This window comes from Pteropus alecto, unplaced genomic scaffold (genome assembly GCF_000325575.1).
Source record: "Pteropus alecto unplaced genomic scaffold, ASM32557v1 scaffold106, whole genome shotgun sequence".
Taxonomy (NCBI): domain Eukaryota; kingdom Metazoa; phylum Chordata; class Mammalia; order Chiroptera; family Pteropodidae; genus Pteropus; species Pteropus alecto.
The window spans coordinates 2,822,684-2,846,365 of record NW_006442103.1 but is presented as its reverse complement, the minus strand read 5'-3'; the positions used below and the strand labels follow the sequence as shown (position 1 = coordinate 2,846,365).

The window sequence follows — 23,682 nt, the reverse complement described above, 5'->3', positions numbered from 1 at the left end:
CTCTTTCCCCACCCCCACAGATGACAGCATTTACTTTAGGCTACACAATGGTCTTGCCTTTAGTCTCTAAGCACCAGTGTTTACACTAAGAAAACAATGATTCAATTCAACTATCGAATCATTGTTTTCTTAATTTTACTTATTTAAATATGTGGAGCATAAAATTATATTACTACGTGAACGACTTTATAGAGCGTATGCAGCCTAAATGCAAAATAAGCAGTTCTCCATCATGCTTAATCCATTGGCATCCCTTTTGAAAGCTTAAAAATGGTTTACTGAAAGGAGGGGAAATGTTTAGTCTAGCGTAATACTAAGCACATTGCAAAATATGCTAAAGTACATGTAAGTTAATAACAGGAAAAAAATGTAACAGAGGAGTCCCCAACTCCCGGGCCATGGACCTGTAACGGTCTGTGGCCTGTTAGGAACTGGGGCGCACAGCAGGAGATGAGCAGTGGGCTAGCCAGCAAGCCTTCATCTGTATCTGCAGCTGCTCCCCAGCACTAGCATCACCGCCTCAGCTCCACCTCAGATCATCAGGCATTAGATCCTCAAAGGAGCACCGGTCCCTGGTGCCAAAAAAGTTGGGGACCACTGCCACGTTGCCAGGATTTCTAAAGTAATAATTAAGTTGATGATAAGGATTGACATTTATTAAGTGCTTACTGCCTACAAGCTCTGGCTTTATTTTATATAATTTCTGTACATTATATAATCCTTACTACCACCCTATAAAATATTCCCATTTTCTGAATGAGGCAACTAAGATTTTATGAAGGTTAAGCAAATTTTGACCAAGTCAAAAACCTAGTAAATAGTGAAACCAGGATTGGAAGCCAAGCTAAGTTCAAAGACTGCACTATTTATCCTAAATATATTGCTACTTAGTATATACATTCATTTGTCAATGTATAATGGGCCAGCATTGCTCCAGGTTCTGGGGAAACATCAGTGAACAAAATTGATGAGGAACCTATTCTAGCAGCTCATACTTTCTAGAGAGGATGGAGATACAAAATAAACGAATAAAGAGTAGGATGAGTATTAAAAGAAAGATATGCAGAATGTGATTTGGAGAACCTACTTTAAGTACAAAGGCCCTAAAGCTATCAGACCTTGTTAAGACTTTTTGAGAACAGCAGGAAGACCAGTATGGGGTACAGTGTAGTGAATTAAGAGAGGAGTGATAAAAATAAATAAAATTGAAGAAGTAGGCAGGGGCCAGATGAGCCTGCAGTTCTTGTAAAACTTTTAGATTTTATTTTAAGTACAATAGGAAATCATTATAGTTTTAAGCAGAGAAGTGACATGTTCTCATTTCTATTTAAGACAAATGCTCAGACTACTATGTGGGCAACACATTATAGCAAGTCAAAGAGAAAACAGACAGATCATTTAGGAGGCTACTGTAGTGTTTTAGGTGAAAAACAATTGAGCCTTGAACTAGAACCATATCAGTGGAGATAATGAGAAGTGGAGAGATTTGGGGTATATGTTGGAGATGGAGCCCAGAAGTTTTGCTGCCGGATTAAATCTAGAGGGCAAAGTAAGGGAAAGAAGAAGAACCCTAGGTTTTTGACTTAAGAAAATTGGTCAAAAGTCACACCATTAATAGAGAGAGAGAGAACTGGAGAAGGAACATATTTGGAGTAAAAAAACAAGGGCTCCTAAGGCACATTTAGTTTGAGGTCGCTGTTCAACATTTAATTAAATATGCTAATTAAGTTGCTGGATATAGGAGTCTGGAGTTCAGTATAAAGAACAGAACTGGAGCTATAAATTTGAAATCTATAGCTTCAAGGACATTTAAGGCCACAAGACAAGATTAAATTATTTGGAAAGAGCATGTTGACAGAGGCGGGAAAAGTGTCTAGGACTGAGCTTTGCATATTCTAAATTACAGGTTTCACAGAAAAAGACTGACCTAGCAAAGGAAATACAGAAGTGACGTAGGAGGAAAAGTAGAATGGTATTTTAAAAAGGAGAGAGGTATCGCCTAGGTCAAATGGTACTGAGAGATAAAGTTAGATGAGCACAAAAACATAACGATACGATCAGACAGATGTGAGCTAGAACCTTCAATGTGTCCTTTGAAAGAGCCTGGATACTTCCCATCATAACAGATAAAGAGATAAGATGGGCTTTTAAAATTCAGAAGAGCAAAATTACATCAATATTTTAACTGCTAATGTGAGGCAAGATCATCAACTGAGAATGGAAAGGAGAGGCCGTTAGGGTTTTAGAGGAGAGAAGAAGGTATGAAATGTCATTTTGCACAATGAGAAAGCAGAGAGCGACAGGGGTAACATAGCAAGGCTGGCTGGGCAGTACTGAGTGCCCATCCGAGTTTTTAGTTAGGAATTTGGTGGCGGAGCAGTTATATTTTCCAGCCATATTCAGTTTCTCAAATGTAAATATGGGATAACTGGATAATTGGATTAAATATGGGCTAAGATTTGGCTTGGTTAGTATAACAAATATTTAGATATTATCGCTTGATAAGATTAGAACTTAAACAAATGACTGCATAAATACGTATCACTGAAAATTGTGATAAATGTTATATCTGTTTATATGATTATTTATGTTTAATCCTATTACATTACAAGCAGTTTCTAAGGATAGGAATCAGACCTGTTTGCTCTCTGTTAAGTCCTCAGAGCATATAGAATGAGCCTTTGACAAGAACGCATTTTATTAGACCTTTCTCTTAGTATCTTCTCCTAAAACACCAAAATAGGTATTTTTAGGTGAAATATCGGCCAGAAAGCTCAGGAAGGATATGGCCAGTCAATGTGGAGGAGAAGGCTTTAGGTTTAGAGATGGTAGCCTGGATTTAAGTTTGCTCTGTGCTCTCTTATACTGGCATTGGGCACTGTGTGGTTGCCACAGCTGTGAGCCTTGGGTTTCATCAATATTATAATAATTATGTTATTATGGAAACTACATGAGATAATGTGCGAAAACTTTCTAAAACTATAAGTACTGTAACTTTGTTATTGAATTTTAGAGTAGTTTGGTGCTAATGCCTCTTAGGACATGTGATGTTTAGCAACTGGCTGATGTCTGAGGAAGCTCAGCAAATTGTCTTCACATTCCTCTGCTCCAAGCCTAATGGCTGGTTTCTTTGACTCCTGTCCTCATTTTGTGGTGTTAGTTATTGTCAAACATTAGTTTCACCTTTATGATACACTATGGTAGCCAAAGGCAGGGAGTTATAAAACCAGCAGCAAAGACTGCATAGCCATATGGCCTTCATAAAGCCTGAAAAATCAACGGATTATTCTTCTGCCGAAGCTGAATCTTTGACCCCATTCAATAATTGAATAGATTCATTATTGTTCAAAGTAGATTTTTGATAAAAGAATTTTTTTATAATAACTATGGTCTACAAATTATGTGTTATTTTTATTTGTTATGAAGCAGGAGAATGAAATGGTCATTATTATTTTTTTGACAGAAAAGTTTAAACAAAGAACCTAGAAAAGTCAAAGAAGTTATTTGTATTGAGCTCTGAGACATTGAATCTAAATGGATTGTTGGAACTATACAATATCTTTTTACTACAAATGCTATTAGGCTGTAGATGTTATTACAATTCAAAGTAAGTGTTTTTATCAAGCATTTGTTTATGCAATATTATGGACCAGGCCAAATATTATTTGTTCGGTCATTAAGCATTAGATGAATCCCACTCTTGAGAAGCATTGCACATAGAGAAAATCTTTCTGAATATTTTATGTGGAAAATTTTCAATCAGACTAGATCAGTTGTCATCATAAATTTGTGACCACATAAGGTGGACTGAAATTTCTTATCAGCATAGTTTTTGCTGACTTTATTCTCTTTCATTCATAAAATATTTAATTAAAGTCAACTATGTGCAAAGAACTAGGGAGTGCTAAAACATGTTCAAGAAGTATACTGTCCTCAAAATGTTTACTGTCTACTCAGAAAGATAAAGAATACACAGATAATGGTAGTATAGTTTAGCAAGTGATGAAGAAGAGACAGAGGAAACACGGCTTCCTCTGGGCAGTGATTGCAGTGACCCAGGTTCAGAAACAAGTTTTATCTTAGGAGCGTTTGCTGGTGTTTCTATCCGCATGCAGAGATTGTCCGTAGAGCACTTTCACACACACGTAAAAGAGTCTTTTCCCATGTTAAATGCTTCCTACTAGTATAGTAATTAATTATCTTAGAACATTATTTCCTTTCAACTAAAAACATTTACTTTCATATTCTCTCCAATAAAAATTGCCTGATTACATACAGACCTTAAAAATTGACTTTCCAAATAATGATCGTATTTTCCAATATGTCTTGAACTGCAACTCCAAATAGGATTTTTGATGAGATCAAAATGTTTTATGCCTTATGCCACACTTTTAGGCAAAAAAGCTTGATACAGTTATCCAGGTGTTTCTGTGTAGGTAAATATTAGGTATCATAGTGAATAAATATGGAAAATATTGATTAATCGTCTACTCTTGCCCTTTCTGTTTTCCTTTGCTTTTATTCCATTGTATGAAGTAATTTTTATTCCATTTTCCTTCATTGGTTTTTGACCTTGACAGTCTATGCAACATTTAGCCATGAAAGCAGTAACATTTGGATTTCAAAAGAAAATTATTTTATCCAATTCCTCCTAAGGCATTGGAAGGACTATAACTCACAAAGTTTTCCTTTATGTACAGCTAACATTTTGTGACATTTTTATAATTCAGAATATTCCCTTCAACTTACATTGTTTATTATATTGAGCATAAATTGTATCTATTCTCAATATAATAAAAAAAAAAACTTTGATTCTATACTGCTTTATAGTTTCCAAAATAGTTTAAGCCTCCTAAGGCATTGGAAGGACTATAACTCACAAAGTTTTCCTTTATGTACAGCTAACATTTTGTGACATTTTTATAATTCAGAATATTCCCTTCAACTTACATTGTTTATTATATTGAGCATAAATTGTATCTATTCTCAATATAATAAAAAAAAAAAACTTTGATTCTATACTGCTTTATAGTTTCCAAAATAGTTTAAGCTGTATTTTAATAATCTATTGATGCCTTCCTATTTCAAACAATTGTTGTGAAGAAAAAGTAGGCGGGGTGATTATTATTATTTCTGTTTTATGTAAATGAAAATTGAGGCTCACAGCAGGCACTTGACTTGCCCCAGGTCATTCGGTTCTGCATCTCAAGATGAGTGATCATTCAGAATATTACACTGCATTAATACAAGGCTCTATTTTTTCCAACACCCTAAAACTTCCAATATACACTAAATTTAACCACAAGTGTATGTATATTTTGTTCTTACTACTTGGCAATTTCATGCCCGGTATCACTTATATCCACTGCTAATATGTATAGTTGCTTTTGTATAGATGTGTCTCAGGTGGGTTTGTAACTAGACATCAAATGTTGTTAAGAAAATTACAGTGTAGTGTTAGTTGTAGTGTTAGCTTTCATTTTAAAAATTATTTTTATTTTTTATTAATTTTCTATACAGATTTCATATTTAATAATGAGACAAAATAGCTATGATTTCTGTTATTCCTTCCACCAGTGAAGCCTAAAACATTTTATGAGCTCATCCAACCTTGGCAGTTTGGTAAAAGTTATCCATATTATCCCTATTTTACAGCTTAAATAGATCCAGAGTGTTCTATGGTTAAATAGGACAGAAGAAGTTATCATTTGTGACTCAGTCCAATGTTTCATCCACAGACTATATGATACCACCTGGACATAACCCCTGAGGATTTCTAACTATGAATTTAAAAGCAAAATATGTCCTTGGAAGGAACCTTATACATTATCTGGTCCAACCCCCTCATTTTACAGATGAGAAAACAGACTCAGAGGTAGTCACTACGCTGACTTAGGTCACAAAATGAGCCGAGAGTAAGGCTAGGATCAGAGCCCCACCTCCTGACTCTCAAGTGAGTGCTTGTTCCAATATATCACATTACCTCCCTTAGAAAGATGCCTCCCATCCGGCATTGCTTCTTGAGAATAAAGTATATTAAATTCACATTTGGCTTCTAATCATTTTCTTAGCAGCTCTATGGTATTTCATTAACTGCTGCATGTAACACTTTGGCCTTTCACCTGCATTAACTTGAGCTCATTAAACTTGAGGCCAGTAATAAACAGGACTGAACTAGTACAGATATTTTGCATGGTATGTGTTCAGCATTTTTTAAAATGATGTCTACTGTGTGAGACATTTCTCCCTTCACAGTTTGTAGAATGAGAAAAACAGAAAACACAGGAATGGAATATGTGTGTAGTATGCCTTTTTATATATCAATCAAAAATATGTGAAATATACAAAACTTTGTAAGAACTATGAAGAAATATGAGTGACAGCAACCACAGTGTCTGTCATCTGACAGACTGGGATTTGAATACTGGCTCTGCCATTTATTAATGGTGAGAATTGGAACAAGTTACTTAGCCTTTCTGAATCTCAGTTTTTCTCACCTGTAAATGGGGACAAGAACAATATCCACCCATAAGGTTGCAGTGAAGAACAGATAATTACTCGCTTGCTTTACGACGGGCCTGGTGTACAGCAGTGTGCAATAAATATACTGATTTTGATGAAGATAATAATATGATGCAGTTCCTTCTTCTTAGAACTAATAATCATCTCTTGCTACAGCTATTGTTGAGGAAGTTGATTTTCCCCATGTCTTCACCATCCACTTCATCATCACTACAGAACACAGCGAGCTTCTTCCAGAATGCAAAGAAAGGAAAACTAATCCTACTTCACCCCCCGCCAAGTTCCCCGCTAACATTATTTTATGTTCATTTTGACTAAGAAGTAACTCTTCTGCAGCTCACAGCATAGGCAGCCACCAGTTCACACAAGTTCCTGCGTTTTTGAAAGTATTTGAGATTCTGACTGTGCAGGGGATGGTGACAGAGAAAGATGAGCAGCAAAGATGTGGAGGCAGTTCTGGCAGAGGAGAGTTCTGTGTCAGGAAGAATGAAAGCTTGGTGGTTGCAGGCAAGAGTCACCATCAGTCGGGGTGCAGCGGTGAGCGGGCCATATGGGAGTGAAGGTCAGTGTGGGACTGTTCTGGTTAGAATGTGTAATCAGTGTTGGTTCTCTATTTTCCAGAGTACCATACAATTTAAAAAAAAAAAAATCTTATAGGTCATCTCTTTCGCTTTTCCGCTACTACCAGAATCCCATCTCCAATATGCTGGATGATCATTTCTCTCTACCACAAATGTCCTCCCACAATCAACCCTTCCTTCTGCCACCGTAGGAATCAGATCACATATTTTCAAATATCTGATATTTCTCTACACGCTAAAGAATAAACATCCAAACTGCTGTGCCCATAATTTAGGTCCCTTCATAGATTCCTCAGCTTAATCTATTACTGTTCCCCGATCATTTATTATATTTTAGCCATATAAGAATGAGTTTATTCTGTAGTTTCTTAACTTTCATTACTTTATTCCATTCCTTTATCTCTCTCTTCTATTTCCAGCACCACACACTATTTCTCCCTCTTATAAACTTTCATCACAATTTAAATTCCTCCTTCACTAGAAAGTCTTTGTTAATCTCTTACTTGGAATTAATATCTCATTGGATGAGGGTTACATTAAACTGTTTGTGCATCTCCTTCTCTACATATCCCATTCTTCCTTATAATTACCTATGCAACCCAGATGTCAACTGAGATCACCCCATCCTGTCCTTTGAAAAATGCTACAAAATCCTTGGCGGTTGTGCTCTCTGAGTCACTTCTGGCTATAAATTCCCACTCCCATGGAATTTTGACTCTCCCTCAAATCTTACCTCTTGTTGGTTTCTCTTCTTTGAGCTATATGCCAACCCAACCACGAAACTCAAGCCAATTTTGCTGATTTTCTTTTAAATTTATCTCCAAGACCTGTAAGTGTAGAAGAGCTCTGTTAAAGTTTTAGGTGCCATAGAGGAGAATTTAGACTACAGCAACATAAAGAGTTTATAATTGAATATTAGCTCTTCCTCTTTATGAAAGTCCTCAGCCATCATCCTCTCAGGCTCTGCTCCCTCTCTCTTCCTCCCTCTTCCTTCTCTTTTTGTTCTTTCCTCTTTCCTCGTCTTTTCTTTTCTCCCTCTGTTTCAGAATTCTTCTGCATTTCTCATGCATAGTGATTTGGCCACCTTATTTCTGTTTTTGTTTCTTTTAAATCGTACTATCAGCACCTAATCTTCCCAACTTTAAGCTGAAGATATGGCTTTAAAAGTTATTGCAACAAACAATGAAGTTTGTTTCTTTAGAGTAACCTGATGTGCATCATTTAAATAATATTTCAATTTAAAATAATAATTGTCTCCCCTCTGTTTCACTGGACGTGAGTCAGTCTTCCTCGCAAGGCCATAAGCTACTTTTGGAGATAACAGCCTCCCAGTCATCTTTGTGGCTCCAGCACCTACCCAATGCTTGGCAAGAAGAAATTCTCACCTCTTCACTCTTTTTTTGGCATTCCATTAGTGTTAGATTTCTTTCTCTTGGTTGACATTCTCTCTAACATACATTCCGACTTCATCGCTTTAAAACAAAATGCGCTCTGCTTCCCCTTCACAGAGAAAGCGCCTCACCTCTTGTATCTTATTAAACACAGAGCAGAGGGTTAGCACTCTACTGGCTCCCCAGAGCCTCTTCCAAAGTGTAACCCTTCTCTCTGGTGGTTCTTCCACTTGGAGGGTGTTCTTCTCCTTTTCTGACCCTCACACCCCCATCTGCACTCCTTGCCAACCTGTCTTCACCTTATCCCTCAGAACTTAACTCATATGTCACCTCTTTGAGAAGAGCTCTGACCCCTCAGCCTGGGTTAGATACACATTGTCATCGCTCATCTAAGATCCTGTGTCACCTCTGCCATAGCCCTTGTCTTCAGAGTACTGCAATTGTTATTAACTATAGGCTCTTTGAGGTTACAGATTATCTTCTGTACATAATTTTTTTCTGGCACTTTATGTTTTTTGATTTAATGAATCACAGCTGTTGTTTAAGTATTATTTTTTTTTACTTTACATAATTTTTAATATTAAAAGAACCTACTTATATAATTTAATTTCTTTCTAAAAGTAATTGTTTGGGATCCTCTGACATTTCAGACAACCAGGAAGGTTTTAAAAATACATTCACGGTATTCATTCATTCATTTATCTATTAAGTTTTAAAAAACATATTGAGTATCTATTATATTTTGAATCAAAAACTAACTCTCTGGGACCTCAAGTGGGGAAGACGGAGTCATGGGGTGAGAGTAATAAGGCGGTGAAATAAGTACAAGGAGTAAAAGGTGCCACGAGTATGCTGGAGCACTGCGAGGGCTTCTAGCACTGAGTGGGAGAGAAGTCAGTAAGGGAGATTACCTAGATGCTATGAAGGTAAAGCTGAGACTGAAATTCCCAGTGGGCATGTACCCAATGTAAAAGACAGGGAGGGGGCATGCCCAGCAAGGGACACATGAGCAAATATGGAGACACAGAGCATGGTACACAGTGCAGTATCAGCGGTTAAAGCTTATGGGAATAAATTGGCAGGCATGCACTTTACAAATATTATTCCATTTGATGCTTATACCAACATCGTGAGTTAAATACTGTCATTCTCATTTCATCGATAAGGAAAATTAGTAGCAGAAATGGTTAAGTAATTGCCTCATAGACACACAGCTAATGAGTGTAAAATTGTGATTTTAATGCAAATTTGACTTCTAAATCAGTACCCTAGCCACCCTGAAAATGGTGGCTTGCTACTTTCACTATGAAGCATGAACTATTATTACTTCTGACTGACATAGACATCAGATTTTTTATCAAAAGTTGTATGCTTAAATTTATCGGGCTAAACTAATAGTTAAATTTCATTAATTTCATATATTTTGCATGTCCAACTTTGGTATCCCAATTTGTACCATTGGGCACCACATAGCATTATAACAATGATATATAGATGGTCCTTCTCTCTCTCTGTCTTATTTTTCACTTTCCAAATTAGATAATATTGTGAAAAATTGCTTACTGTTATCAGTAATTAAGCATTACATGCCAATTACTCACAAGGAAAATCTGAGTTTCTGAATCTAAGCCATGGTAAAATAGATTTTGAAATAAAAATCAGGGTCAAATGTAAGCAATTGATTATTCTCACAATGGAGGGCAAGGAAGACGAAAGTAACTGCATTCAGACAGAACAGAGACTTCTCATCTCTACCTCTCATACCACTTTGCAGCCTGCCGAGTGTACAGTGATTGAAATTAAGTTGTGTTAGGACCAGACTTGGGGAACCCATGCTCTCAGTCCAGTGCTCCCACATTTTTTATTTTAGATATCCAAAAAGTACTCCAATGCCTTCTTGAGTTTTTAAAGATCAATCCTTTGAAGGTTTTCTCTTCATTTTTCTCTCCAACTGTTGGTCATTTGATTGAGATCAAACTGTTTTCCCAAGAGTTTAGTACATCATACTTTAGATAACTGCAAAAAACAGGTATACTTGATATATAATTCAATCAGAAAATTAATAGCAATGATAATTGTACACATAACATGTGGAAATTATTTAACCTTTAATGAAGCACAGAACAGTTTCTGGCCCAGGGTAGGTATTCGATGTTGTATTTGTTGAATAAATAGCAAAAAATAAATAATGTAACTAAGTCATATATGAACATGTTTTGTTAAAAAAAAAAGTCAATTCTTAGAGAGTTGTGAAACATCTTCTTTACATCTACCTTATTCTCAGTCTGTCAGTGTATGTTCACACACTCCTAATATCCATATATGTGGATTTCAGATTTATATGCAATATATACATATCGCACTGTGTGTGTACATATATGTATTTGCAATGTGTGTGTGTGTGTGTGTGTGCATTGCACTCAGTATAAACCTGAAATGCTTTTATCTTTTAACTTTTTAACTTATTACCATTTGGATATCAAAGTAATTACTTTTCTTGCTATTACTGTTACCAATCAGATAAGAGAGTATGATTAGGAAAACAGAGTTGATTCATTATAGCGCTATAGACCTGTGCTATTAGCCAACTGGCTGCCATTCTCATAAACATTATGCAATTTAAACTGGAAGATACCAGTGCCTGCTTCTATTAGAAACAAGAACCCTATTCTATTTCATAATATGCTCAATTACTTTTAGATTGATCCATGAATAAATTATAATCCAAAGAGTCTTCTTTACCTTAAAGCTTTGCTGGCTTAAGATATCATTGTTGATTCATTATGTTGTCACTTTTCTATCGGCAATGTAATGCTTTTTATATCTGGACAGAGACAGTTTTAGCATGAGATACTGTTATCTTTAAATGAGTAGAATTTAGCTTTTCTGGTGAGAACAAATTCATCAGTGATGAATCCCCGGAGAAACTATTGAAACAAAAATCACGCCATTTCTGAGCTTTTTTAGTTCATCAGTTACAAAGCAGTTTTTGATAGTCCTAAAGAACTTTTCTCTTTGTTTAAAAAATATAGCATGATGCTAAAAACTGCTCACTTTGAGTTACCTCAGGCTACACCTTTTTCTGTAGGAAAATAATGAATGAAGAGGGTAAGCTCCTGCTGCTTCTCCTCCTGCAATAGGAAATCAATTAACTATATGTTCAGGCAGAGATTTGAACTAAATGCTTTATTAATCATCACTGATTGCACACATACACTGTGGCCAACTATGCATTCATCTTCACTCTTTCTTAGATTTGTTTTGCTTTGGCTAGTTTCTTTGGCAAGATCAAAACACAAACATATGCCTAAAGGTAGTATTGCAAAGGTGATCCTTTGGCGCAAGAGAGAATCGATGTTTTATATTTTTGGAAAACTTAACTTTTAAAATGTTCAGTATTCAGATCTCCTAGAGGCATTTTAATACGTGTAATGTAATTTTTTAAAAAAGCACTTAACTTTCTTATACTAATGCAGAAAACAAAATACCTATGGCACCCGTAAAGTTGGGGAAGCTGCCTTGGCCTCTGGAATCTTTGTAGAGCAGTAAGAAACTACACAAATGGACCCTATTTGATTTGGAGATAAATGGTAGAAAGTTGAGGGGGCAGTCACTGATATTTTGTGTGGGTGTGCTTTTAATTTAAAGAAAAATTTGGCAACTGTTTTCCTTCTTTTCCATTGATTTTCTAAGCAACGTGCAAAGAAAAAATTGCAGGAATCTTTACATTAAATTGAGAACCTCTCTTTAGGACTAATTATTTAAAAATTGCACTTTAGATCATAGCACTGTTAGTCATGGAAAAGCTGCATAATTTAAATGTGACAAATGTCAAGCACTGCAAAAAATTACAGAAAATATCAGGCTGGTAGATGTTTACTCAGGCTGTAGTCTATTCAGCATCAAGAGATTTTCAAATATTATTATTGCTGTTGCTATCACCATCGTTGCAATAATTTAAAATCATCATCATTAAAATTTAACTACTTTATTTATCTCCCTTTGGTAAAGAATAATCAAAATGGAAAAATATCTTTTCTGGTCTGTTTAAAAGAAGATGAATCAAAAAGTGATAAGAACGATTTCCTTTGAATAACCTTTATGGGACTCTTAGGTGGCATTAGCTGGTGATGAGTGTGGTAAGACCCAATCAGAGAATCAAGATAATGGTTCAGATTTATAATCGAGCTTGCCATGAAGGGTCTGCTAGGACCAGAGGTCATGTGTTTCAAGTCTTAACCATACTTGATAATCTTTAAGAATATGAGATTAGGATTAAGGTGCCTTTGATGTGTAAGAGAAATATAGAGCGAGTGATATTCTGACAAGATTTATATCGCGTGGACATGCACTCACCACCTTCTAAGGCGTTATTGGGACCCCAGGGGCATCTCTTTGGCACCAAGTGCAATCCCTAACACCTCACTAGGAAAAAGACATTTCACAAGAGGATATTTCAAACAAGCATCATCTTTTCTACATTAGAGAGGCTATGTATGTAATGAATAGTGAAGATTTGTTTTATGCTCTTATTTATTTTATGCTTTTTAAAAATACAGCATCCCTTATTTTATGGTAAAATAGGATGGTAAAATATTCTCTCTCTCCATCATATCATTTCATATCATTGCAATAATTAAATATTGTAATTTAGGAAAGCATCAAGGTGTAGAGATGAAGTATATGGTTCTAGTTTAATCGTATATAAATTAACTTGGCATTTATAACATTGTTTCTATTTGCTTGACTTCTGGACATAATTACAGTAAATTGATAATGGAAGTAACAGTCTTAGATATCGCCACATAAATACCCTCTCCTAATATAAATTTTCAGTTGCAGTTTGGCTTAATTGGAACATCCTTAAAGTTCCGTTTCCCAATCCTACTGACACCTCTAGAGGACCAGAGAACTAGTTTTCCTAGGGCATTATGCAACCTGGCAAGTGGAGGCCAGTGTTTTGGGATTTTGCACCAAAGTACTTGCTAGGTCAGAGATCAGGGTGACCTTGAAGTGCTGTAGTTTTCCAGGCCACCGTCAGCTAGATAAATGGGCTTTATTCTGCAGGAGAGAAAGAGAGAGGGTGTTTTTGCAATCTTAAAAAACAGACCTAGCAATTCCAGGTTATACAGGCAGACACAGAACATTTGGAATTCAGTGGTGTCTGTCACCAGCAATATGTGTCGGTAAAAGTGAAGATCAAAGGTTCGAGAAGAGGAGAGGGACAAAGCCAAGAGGAAATAATTGTGCGATAATGAATAGTATGAGGGCATTTTCGTGTTAACTTGAAACCACTTAGCATTTTTCCATGACACCCAGGTATCTTTGTAAATGAACTTTGTGAAGTACAATTGAATAACCTTGAGATTTAAATCTCCATGGTGCGATTTCGAATACTGATGGACTTGGTTTAAGCGCTATGATATTTTCTCTGCGTTTTTTATTTCTATTTTGGTCTCTTTCATGCAAAATAAAATTTATTTTCTGTACAGAGAAATCAATATTTTTACCATCTTGTTTTCAGCTATTCCAGTAAATTGCAATCAACATTTGTTACAATCTTTAAAGAGATGTAGTAAGAATTTGAACACAATAAAATAGAGATACAGATTAGAACTTTGGCAAAGTACCTTTGCTATTGACAAAAGCATTTGTCAGGAACTGTGGCTGTGTCTATATTGTGCTAAAAACCTGATGAAGAGGAAAAAAAGCATCAATAGGTTTCACCTTCTGTCTATACAAACCAAACAAATGATCTAACTAATAGCTACCGTTTTAAGTGAATAGATTTGGTATATCGTTGCAAATTTTATTCCATTTAGAAATGTATTTTAATTAACATTCGCATATCTAATATATACATATTTGGAAGGGGTATTTGTGCTCTTGTGTTCTTTTTAATAATGAATGGAATCTGATACCTAGACTATTGGTCCAGGAATGAATAAAATCCTCGTTACAGTATACATGAAACAATCTCAAATGCACATTTGTTTGTTGATAAAATTTACATTTATATCCTCACATTTTTCTCTTCGGTGACCTAACAGGCTTTCTTATTTGTATGTTTTCCTTTTAGAAATTGCCAAGTTTTGGACCTTATCTTGAGCAGCGCAAGAAAATCATAGCAGAGAACAAGATTAAACTGAAAGAAGAAAATGCAGCTTTTCTACCACTCAAGAGAAACTATTTTACCCCTAAAAAGCCTATTCCTACTATGAAGGTAAAAATTAAGCCGTGTATAAAAGTATGTCTATTTTGCTGTTTAAATATACAGTACAGTTTAAATGTTCATTTGCTGTTTAAATGTGTCACTTCCACCTGGATAGTCTGCACAAGCGGCACAGTGGCCACCCCATCAGACTTTGAACTGAGTCTCATTCCTTCGAAATCCGCTCTTCTCCTGGGTCCTGTGTCTCCATGAACAGCACCCTATCCGCCCTCTTTTCTAAGCCAGAAGCCTGCAATTCAGCCTAGATTCCATCCTCTCCCTCATCCCGTTCATGAGTCTGTCACTGATGTTTTCATCCCTCACGTCGCCCTCCTGTTCTGTTCTTTCCCACTGCAGAGGCCTTAATGCAGGTCTTTATACATTATTTCCGGGGATTCTGAAATATTCTACCAATATTCTGACCTCCTATCCTCTTCATTCAGGTCTTTATACATTATTTCCGGGGATTCTGAATATTCTACCAAATATTCTGACCTCCCATCCTCTTCATTCATTCTTCTCTAATGTATCCTCAAACTATTATGGAGTGTTTTTTTAAATGCAAATCTGATTACTTCACCTCTCGCTTAAGATTCCCACACCTTAACCATAGCCTTGCAAACTCCTGAGCATCACTTCTGGATCCTTTATATACATATATTTTATTATTATTATTATTATTTTCAGACCCTTTATGTTTTAGCTCATCTTGGCCTAAGCAGCGTCAGTGGAGTGGCGAAAAATGGGACCTGGGAGGTGGTAAACTGAAGAGTGAGTTGAGAAAGTAAGAAGGTGTACGGAATACTCTTTCGGGAACTTTGGAAAAATCAGAAGGAACATATAAGAGGAAACAGAGAGTGAGGGAAAGGTTGTTTTGTTCATGTTAAAGTCGTCTAGGGTTGGGCGCGTTTATACACTAGGAGAGAATAGCTAAAGCTACGGGAGGGAGTGATTATGGAAACTACATCCTTTGCAAGTAGGGAGAGAATGGAACCCAGATGATACATTAAGTCATTCGGGATCAAAGGAGTGACAGCTCTCATGATTTTCTACCTATCGCATGCCTTATGCATTTAATAAAGCTGAATGTGGAATTACCAGTGTCATTTTAGTAAGTAGCCATGTTTAAAGAAAGTGACCATTAAAAAAACCTTAAGAAGCTATTTCATTCACTGAAAAACATAATGAAGTTTGTGAGATGTTAGCAGATGACATCTGTGGAGAAGAGTTTCTGGAACTAAGTGTGGGGCCACTCTGTCCCATTAACTGGATTTAAATTACGACACCGCCATTTGGTAGCTGCGTGAACTTGCCTCAGTTAGCTCATCTGTGAGACGGAGATAATAAAAGTGACTGCTTCATGAGCTTATAAATTAAGGAATGTGTGGAGTGCTTTTAGTCTGTGCCAAATATGTCCTAAATAAATGTGGGCTACTGTTCGTTATTATGTCAGGAATGGACAGATTGAAGGAGATAGTAAGTTAAGGTGACTCTCCATTTCTATTTTGTCCAATAAAATGAACTTAAGAATGAAAGTAGGAATACATAACACTCTGGAGGCCGACCGAGTCAGAAGTTCTGAAGAAGCTCATATATTTTCCGGGAAGTTTTTATTGCATACTTACCATGACACAGAATTGGGTATCTATAGTACAATAAATAAATAAAACAGACACAGCCTCTGTCCTCATGAAGCATACAGAATAGAGAAAGAAACAGATATTAAACAAAGAATCACACTAATATAAAATTACATTTATGATATGAACTATATAGACAAAATATAGGATGTATGAAGTCTCTTTCCTAGCCAGACCTAATTTAGATTGAAGGGACCGAAGAAGGCTTCTCTGAGGTAGTGGCATTTAAGGAGACCTATGGCTGGAGTAGGGATTAGCAGGATAAGGAGAAAACGTTTGTTCCAGCTAACCCATAAGGTGGTCCCAGAAATGGTGAGTGACCATGTTTATGGGGACAGAGTCAGAGATGACATTGATTACATGAAGTAACATATTTGTTACTTCTTCCTTTAAGACTTAGATATTCTTGTTATATATTGAGGGATAAGGAGTTGAAAATAAGGAGACTAAAATGATTAGATGTTTGATGGTCCCACTGAAATTAATAAAAGATTATGAATCAGGGTTTTGTTGTTAGTGTTTTTAGGTTTAATGGAGTTTGTTGTTTGTTGTTGTTGTTTTGATACTGGATGAAAAGTTTTAGCATATTGAAAAGAGATTTGAACATATTGAAATTAATGAACTCTAGTGACTTATGGGTCTATGCTAGAGGATATAAAGAAAAAAAAGACTAATATGTTGACTTCCTACTGTGTGCCAGCTCAAGATAGAAGCTTCACATATATTTTGTCACTTCTTAACCTAATACCCTACGAGGGAGCAGAAGGAATGGAGAAGCAAATGAGAATAAACGATCAAAGACATAGGCGAACAACCAGAAGAAAATGATGATGTGGGGGAAACCAGAAAAGGAGGAAGTGTTAAGAATGAGGAAGTGGTCTTCAGGTCAGAAATTACTGCTCATCTTAGCAAAACCTCATGTTGTTTCATTTTGTCTTCATACATAACCACTGAGATTCCAACCTCCAGCTGGCAACCGTTGTCGGATTCACCCATACATCCGTCTCGTCATTCATCCAGCAATTGTTAACGTGCAGCCACTGCATTCCAGCACTGCTATAGTCATAAGCGACTGAGTAGTGAACAAAATTGAAAGCCCAGCTCTTGTGGCACTTACATTTTAGTCAGGAGAAATAGACGATCAACAAATGAACAAATGAATACATATTATGTCACATGGTCACAGTGCTATGGAGAAAATACAGAAGGATTAGGCGACTAGGAACTGCTAAAAAGGTTGGTCAGGAAATGTCTGCCTGATTAAACGTCATTTGAGTAAATATTTAGGAAAGCGAGAGTGAACGATGTGGCTAGATATCCGGGGGAAGAACATTCCATTCAGAAGGAGCAGAAAGTGCAAGACCCTGAAGTAGGAAAGTCCTTGGCAGGAAAGGAAGAATGATATGACCTAACTTAATTTTTCAAAGGCTCGTTCTAGCCGTGGGATTGATACAAAATCTGAGCTGAGCAAGGGCAGAAACAGGGAGACCAGTCAAAGGGCTATTGTAACAATCCAGGCCAGTGACTGGCAGGAGAGAGAGTAAGCACCAGATAATGTCAGAAGGCCACAACTCCATTGTTTTAGATAAAATAATGTGTGTGGAAATATTAAAGACAGCATAGTTCCATTCAAATGTAAGAGCCATGCTTACTGTCATTTCCATACAAGGCTTTGCCCCTTCGCCCATTATTCCAGACCTCGTCTGGATGACGTGGCCGTGTGGTTATTCAGGCCATGTGGTTATTCAGTTATTCATGTGGTTATTAACACCGTGTGCCCTTTAAGAGTCGTTTTCTCTCTGTATGTGAATCAGACATCGCTTCTTGATCTTTATGGTTTTATTCTTGCACACATTCCCAGGCACAGCAGGTACTGCCCTCTACTGCTTTATTTTGACTTTCGTGTTCTCCTTACAGAGTTTCTGTTCTTGACATACCATTTTTCCTTCTTCCTTTTTTTTCCTGGAGGGCCCGGGTTATCTATTTCTGTGCTTAATATTTTCTCTGTCCACCCATCTGTTTATTTTAGCTTGTTTCTTCCCTTCGCTCTGCTGGCCTCTTTATAGATTCCTCTGTTCAATAGTTTAAACTCCATGACACTGCTTTGTTTATCCTCTCAGCTAGCACAGGATATTATTCCCCATCTGCTGTAGACAGAGTCCCAGTGCCCCACAAAGTTAACTAACCCCCTCTTGTCTGAACAAGATTTTCAGTCATGCATTATCTACCCCCATCTTTCCTGGTTATGAGTGTAACAATATTATTTCTAAGAAACCCATGCTCAATAGATCTCTTTTTGTTGTTGTTCTTTTCCTTTCAAATGCCTCAGATGAGATTTAATGGTCTATTGCCTCAGAAGTAGGCAGTTTCAATATCAGTCAATCAGTAAGTATTTATTGAGTATTTGCTATGTGGCCAGCAGTGCAGTAAAGACTGGCTCTGTGTCCAAGACGAGGCATGATCCATGGCTTAGGGGTTTTCCCAATCTGGGAGAGATGTAGCACGAGCATATATTTATTATGCGCTCACTGCAATCCAGGAACTGTGCTAGAAACTAGGAATACAACATGAATTTTAAAAAGAAAGAAATCTATCCTTATGGAGCTCATAGTCTAACAAGGGAGAAAGACACATGTTAAAAATTATTTACAGTTCAATCAAATATGTACAAAATGCTCTGGGAACACAGAGGAGTGAAAGGGATTAGTTATGCCTCGGGTAATTGTGGAAAGCTTCACAGAGATGGTGATATTTAACATGGAGTTTAATAAATTAGTGTTAATTAAGCAGAGAATTAATAATAAAAGCTAATATTTATTGAGTCCTTATGAGGTTTCAGGCACTGTTCTTCGTGTTTGCGAATTAACTCATTTAATCCTCACAATAACCTTATCAGGTACCTATATTTTCTCTATTTTACTGATGAAGTAATTAACAAACAGAGAGGTTAAATAACTTGCTCAAGATCACACAGCTAAGAAAGTATCAAACCCAAGATTTTCTTTCAAACTCTGGCTCTAGAACTGAAGCACTATCCTCTGCTGGTAAGGAAGGTGGCATTTCAAGCAAATTAGTATGTTTGAAAAGCATAGTGTTCCTACATACTTGGAACAACATGCAGCCACAGGACCTTACATCCAATGTACAAGCCCTGGATTGACTGGGTAGCAGCGTCAAAGTGGTAATCTCATTCTCTGTTCAATAGGAATTCATAGAAATGACAGAATTGCAGACAGTAGTGAGGAAAATCATCTAATTTTCTTGATCATTCTCAAAAACGTGATGTCAAAGGGTAAGAGGATGTAAACATTAAGCTGCTAAGAACTTCAGGTAGAGCATCAAGAGTAGTTATTCACTGTCGTACTGTGACCAGGAGGTCCTTGAGAACCAGAAGCCTTTGCTAGCCAACATGCTATCCAGCTTTTCCTTGCCTCCTGAGAAGCTGAAGAATGGTCTCAGGCTCTCGGTCCTACACCAGAGGAAGGTCCGGGGCTCAGGGAACAGCCTGGCATCCAGTCGATTTCCTCTTTATCAACCCCATGTCTCGATTTGCATTTCGTAATGACACAGCATTTGCCAGGCATATTGCCAGATTACGGAGCTGCTGATTCTGTGAAGGATCTTGAGGAAGAAGAGGGTAATCAAAAACGGTGCTGGAAGACTGAGGGGGAAGGCTGAGCTAAAGTAAGAAAAAGAGCCGGCTTCTGCAATAGGTGCAAAGGCCTCTTCTGAAAGACAGACCAGGACCTTCCGAAGAAGCTCCTGACACATTCCACAGGTTCACCTATGCCAGGAAAAAGCAACCAAAGAGGAGGCAGTTTTGTCTCCTCCCTGAGGAGAAGTGAAGTGACAGTGTGCACATTTGGCTGGGCGAAGTGAGAAACGTGCTTTATTCCCAAGCAGCATATAACAGAGACTTGAAAGTCTGCCAAGACTTATAAAGTCCCGGAACGCTTCCCACTTCTGTTGATATATATGAGGATGAATTCTCCTTCTCTTTATGAAGCCAGGAATGTATCTCTAATGTCTTTGAATTTCTGGGTAGGAAAATGAATGGTTTAGGGGCACTAGTGATGTTTTCATCTCTTCTTCCTGCTGCTTCTAGTAAGAGATGGACTGCATCTCATAAGACTGGCAAGAAAGTGTTGGCAGGAGACCAGTCAGCCTGATCGAGTGGTTTATTATTTCAATTGAATTGTGAGAGAAAGGAGAAAAGTGCTCAGATAAAACTGTAAGACCATATTAGATACTATGAAACATAAAAGAGATGGCACAGAAAGAAAAAATAGTGAAGGACTTTTCAAGCAATTTTCAGCAGATACCAGAGAAATGGGCAGGGGGCAGCATTAACATCGTCCGTTGTCCCCACGCCGACAAATTATAGGTAAAAAACAACTTTGAAAAACATGGACAAATTTGGTAAAAATCACCTGTTAAGTCTTATGAGGATGTTTTGAGATAGTATCCCTGACTGGAATATGAGGAGGAGGAGGTATATCTTGTTTGGAATAAATGAGTCTGATCGAAGGGCTAGGGGAAGAGCAACGTATGTCGGAAAGGTGTCCACGTGCACGGAAACCACAACGCCGAAGGCGGAGTTCGGAGGAAGCTGCTGCAGGAGAGTGAAATGCAAGGAAAGCAGAAATGTTATCCGGAGGTGACGCAGAGACGTCGACCAGACGGCACGACAGAGGAGCGACGTGAGCCTGTACAGACTTTGGGTGAAACCCACCCCACTAGAGGCACAGCATCTGAAATATTATCGAATTGCCTTGTTGGAAATTTAATCTCACAGAAGAGAGAGAATCAATGACGAGACTTGCTGCATTGGCTTATTTCTGGCTCCTTATAAAAATCTGTTTAGGGAAAATGGCGGCTAAACGAATCTTGAAGGAAAGTAACCGTCCCATATCATCTTAAAGTTCGTTAGGCAACGAAAAGGAAGTCTGAACTTAGATAAATAGTATCCCACCTTCAGTAAATTTGTTTCAGGAAGTTCAAAGAAAACAATAGAAAACAATCTTATAATCACTCTAACATGAAAATGGATCAAGAAGAATGAGAAGCTGTCAAATAGAAATTTGATGACATAATCACTAAATTTCCTAAGGAGTAAGAAAAAGATTAAATATTTAGATAATGAGTATTCAATGGTCATATAAGAAAATACAGATCACAAATCACCAATAATGATCATCAGAGAGTAGCATCAAGATTTAAGGATGAGTCAGAAGTGCCAAAGCCTGAAATTATCTGAAAATGGAACAAAACGAGAGCAGCTGTCAGACTTAAGTTTGCATAAAATATATATGTTTGGGTTTTATTTCAGTATTGGTCTAATTTTAATACAGGTGAAAGAAGCCTAGAAAATGTACTTTTTAATAATTTGATATTTTCTTCACAAATATATTTAGATTAAAAAAAGAAAGGGAAGGAAGGAAGGAAGGAAGGAAGGAAGGAAGGAAGGAAGGAAGGAAGGAAGGAAGGAAGGAAGGAAGGAAAAGAAAGAAAGAAAGAGAAAAAGTGAAAAAATACATCCACTGCTTAGAGCAGATGGTATGCTGTTAACTTAGAATTAGAAAGAACTGTTCAACATCTATTATTTTTCTAGCATATCCACAGAGAATGTTCTTAGATTCAAAAAGGATAGGAAAAGCATATTTGAGAGTTGAAGTCTAAGATAGGTAAGGATATAGTAAAATCATATTTAGCTTCATTAAATAAATTTAAATCCGAAGTGTCTGGCAAGAATTTGCTACTTTAAAGCCTGAGCCCACCCCCACATAAAAATAAAATAAATGAATAAATAAAACAGAAAAAACAGTGATCAGGGCCATAGATCTGTACTGTACCAACCTTGGTCACACCTGAACTTCATCTATCTGTCTCTCACTTATAAGCTCCCTCCCCACCACCCCTACTCACCCACTTCAGTGCCCAGATTCTTACTTTCTTTTATTCTATCTCTTGGTTCACTTGATTGTCACACCTTCTCTGCCAATCTACTATTTTATTTCCTGTCTCATGCTTTGTCTTTGTCCTCCCATCTCAGATTATTCATGCTGGGTCCTCAGTTAGCAGAGTTCTACTGGTTTAAACTTAAGACTTCTTTTTCTAACTATACAGTCCCCCTCCCGGCCTCCTAGCTCATAGGGCATTATATAGGATATCAAAAATAAATTGCACTCTGTATTTTTGAAAGTCTTTTTGTATGATACTGCTGTATCGCACTGTTGAACAGTAAGTGTTGCCCCAGGTTCTCTAGAAAGGGTGAGAAATGGATGTGGCTGGAGAGTAGGGAAAAGATAAAAGTAGACCAGAGAGCCAGAAATCTAACCCCAGTGAAATTCTGCAAAGATTATTAAACTTTGGACTTGAGATCATTAGCAAAGGATGAAGTTATTGAGACAGCATAAATTCAGTGAAAACAAAGCAAATTATTTCTTTTCCTATTTTGATAGGTTGGTTAGGCAGTAGCAAGCTTGGTGTAAAAGGTAAGAACATAGGACATTGGTAATAGTCCAGGAAAGGAAATGGTGAAGTGATTAAACAGCCAAGCCCACATAATTTAAATATCGGATCCCTTTCAGATAGAAGTCATAGTGTTTGTCCACAGCATTGTTGTCCTTGGTCCTGGACTTTGAATGACACCTATTTATAGCTGATAGTATGCTAATCTGATGTGTAGAAGATTTAAAGCTAGGAAGAACAGTTAATGTGCCAGATAACAAACACAACTTGAAAATACTTTAATCACCTATAAAAAAAAAAAAATGGGCCCAAACTAACAAATTCAAACTAAGCAAACAAATTAAAACTTCTAGTTCCTCATTCCTTGGTTCTAAACTTTATATCAAACAGAAATATTGACTGATCTCTATTTTTTAAAAATACTTTTGATTATCCCAAACAAATAATCAATTGGCAAAGATGTGACTATGGAATTCTATAGTCTTTCACAACATTATTTTTGAGAACATACATTTAAATCAAATGTATTATCTCTACTTTAAAAAATTTAGCATCATTTTCTCCACAAACACATTTACACATAAACATTTCCACAAATCAGGGGTGGCTAAAGTAGATCATTCGACCTCTGTATATCCACACCCCGCTTGGAATAATGAATGTAGGTTCCCGAACCTCCACAGATGTGTGTCCAGGAGGGACTAGACTGGCCATATGTGCTTTACGATTATGTATGCCCTTCAGTGAACTCCAAGCTCCAGGATGTGTGCTTGAGGGTATTTATACGCTGGTAATACTACCTGGAAGCTTTGAGTTTTAAACAAATGTCCACATTTTCAGGCACATAGAATAATGATTCCTTTTCT

General features: G+C 37.0%; 1 protein-coding gene across 2 annotated transcripts in view; it reads left to right on the top strand.

The window, feature by feature from the left end:
• DPYD (dihydropyrimidine dehydrogenase) overlaps positions 1-23,682 on the top strand; it is a 707,946-nt gene that overhangs the window by 676,390 nt on the left and 7,874 nt on the right. For both annotated transcript variants that reach the window (XM_006919549.3, XM_025038477.1), the window contains one exon: positions 14,574-14,717. In XM_006919549.3, coding sequence (XP_006919611.2) covers positions 14,574-14,717 — 144 coding nt within the window. The remainder of the gene's footprint in view (positions 1-14,573; positions 14,718-23,682) is intronic.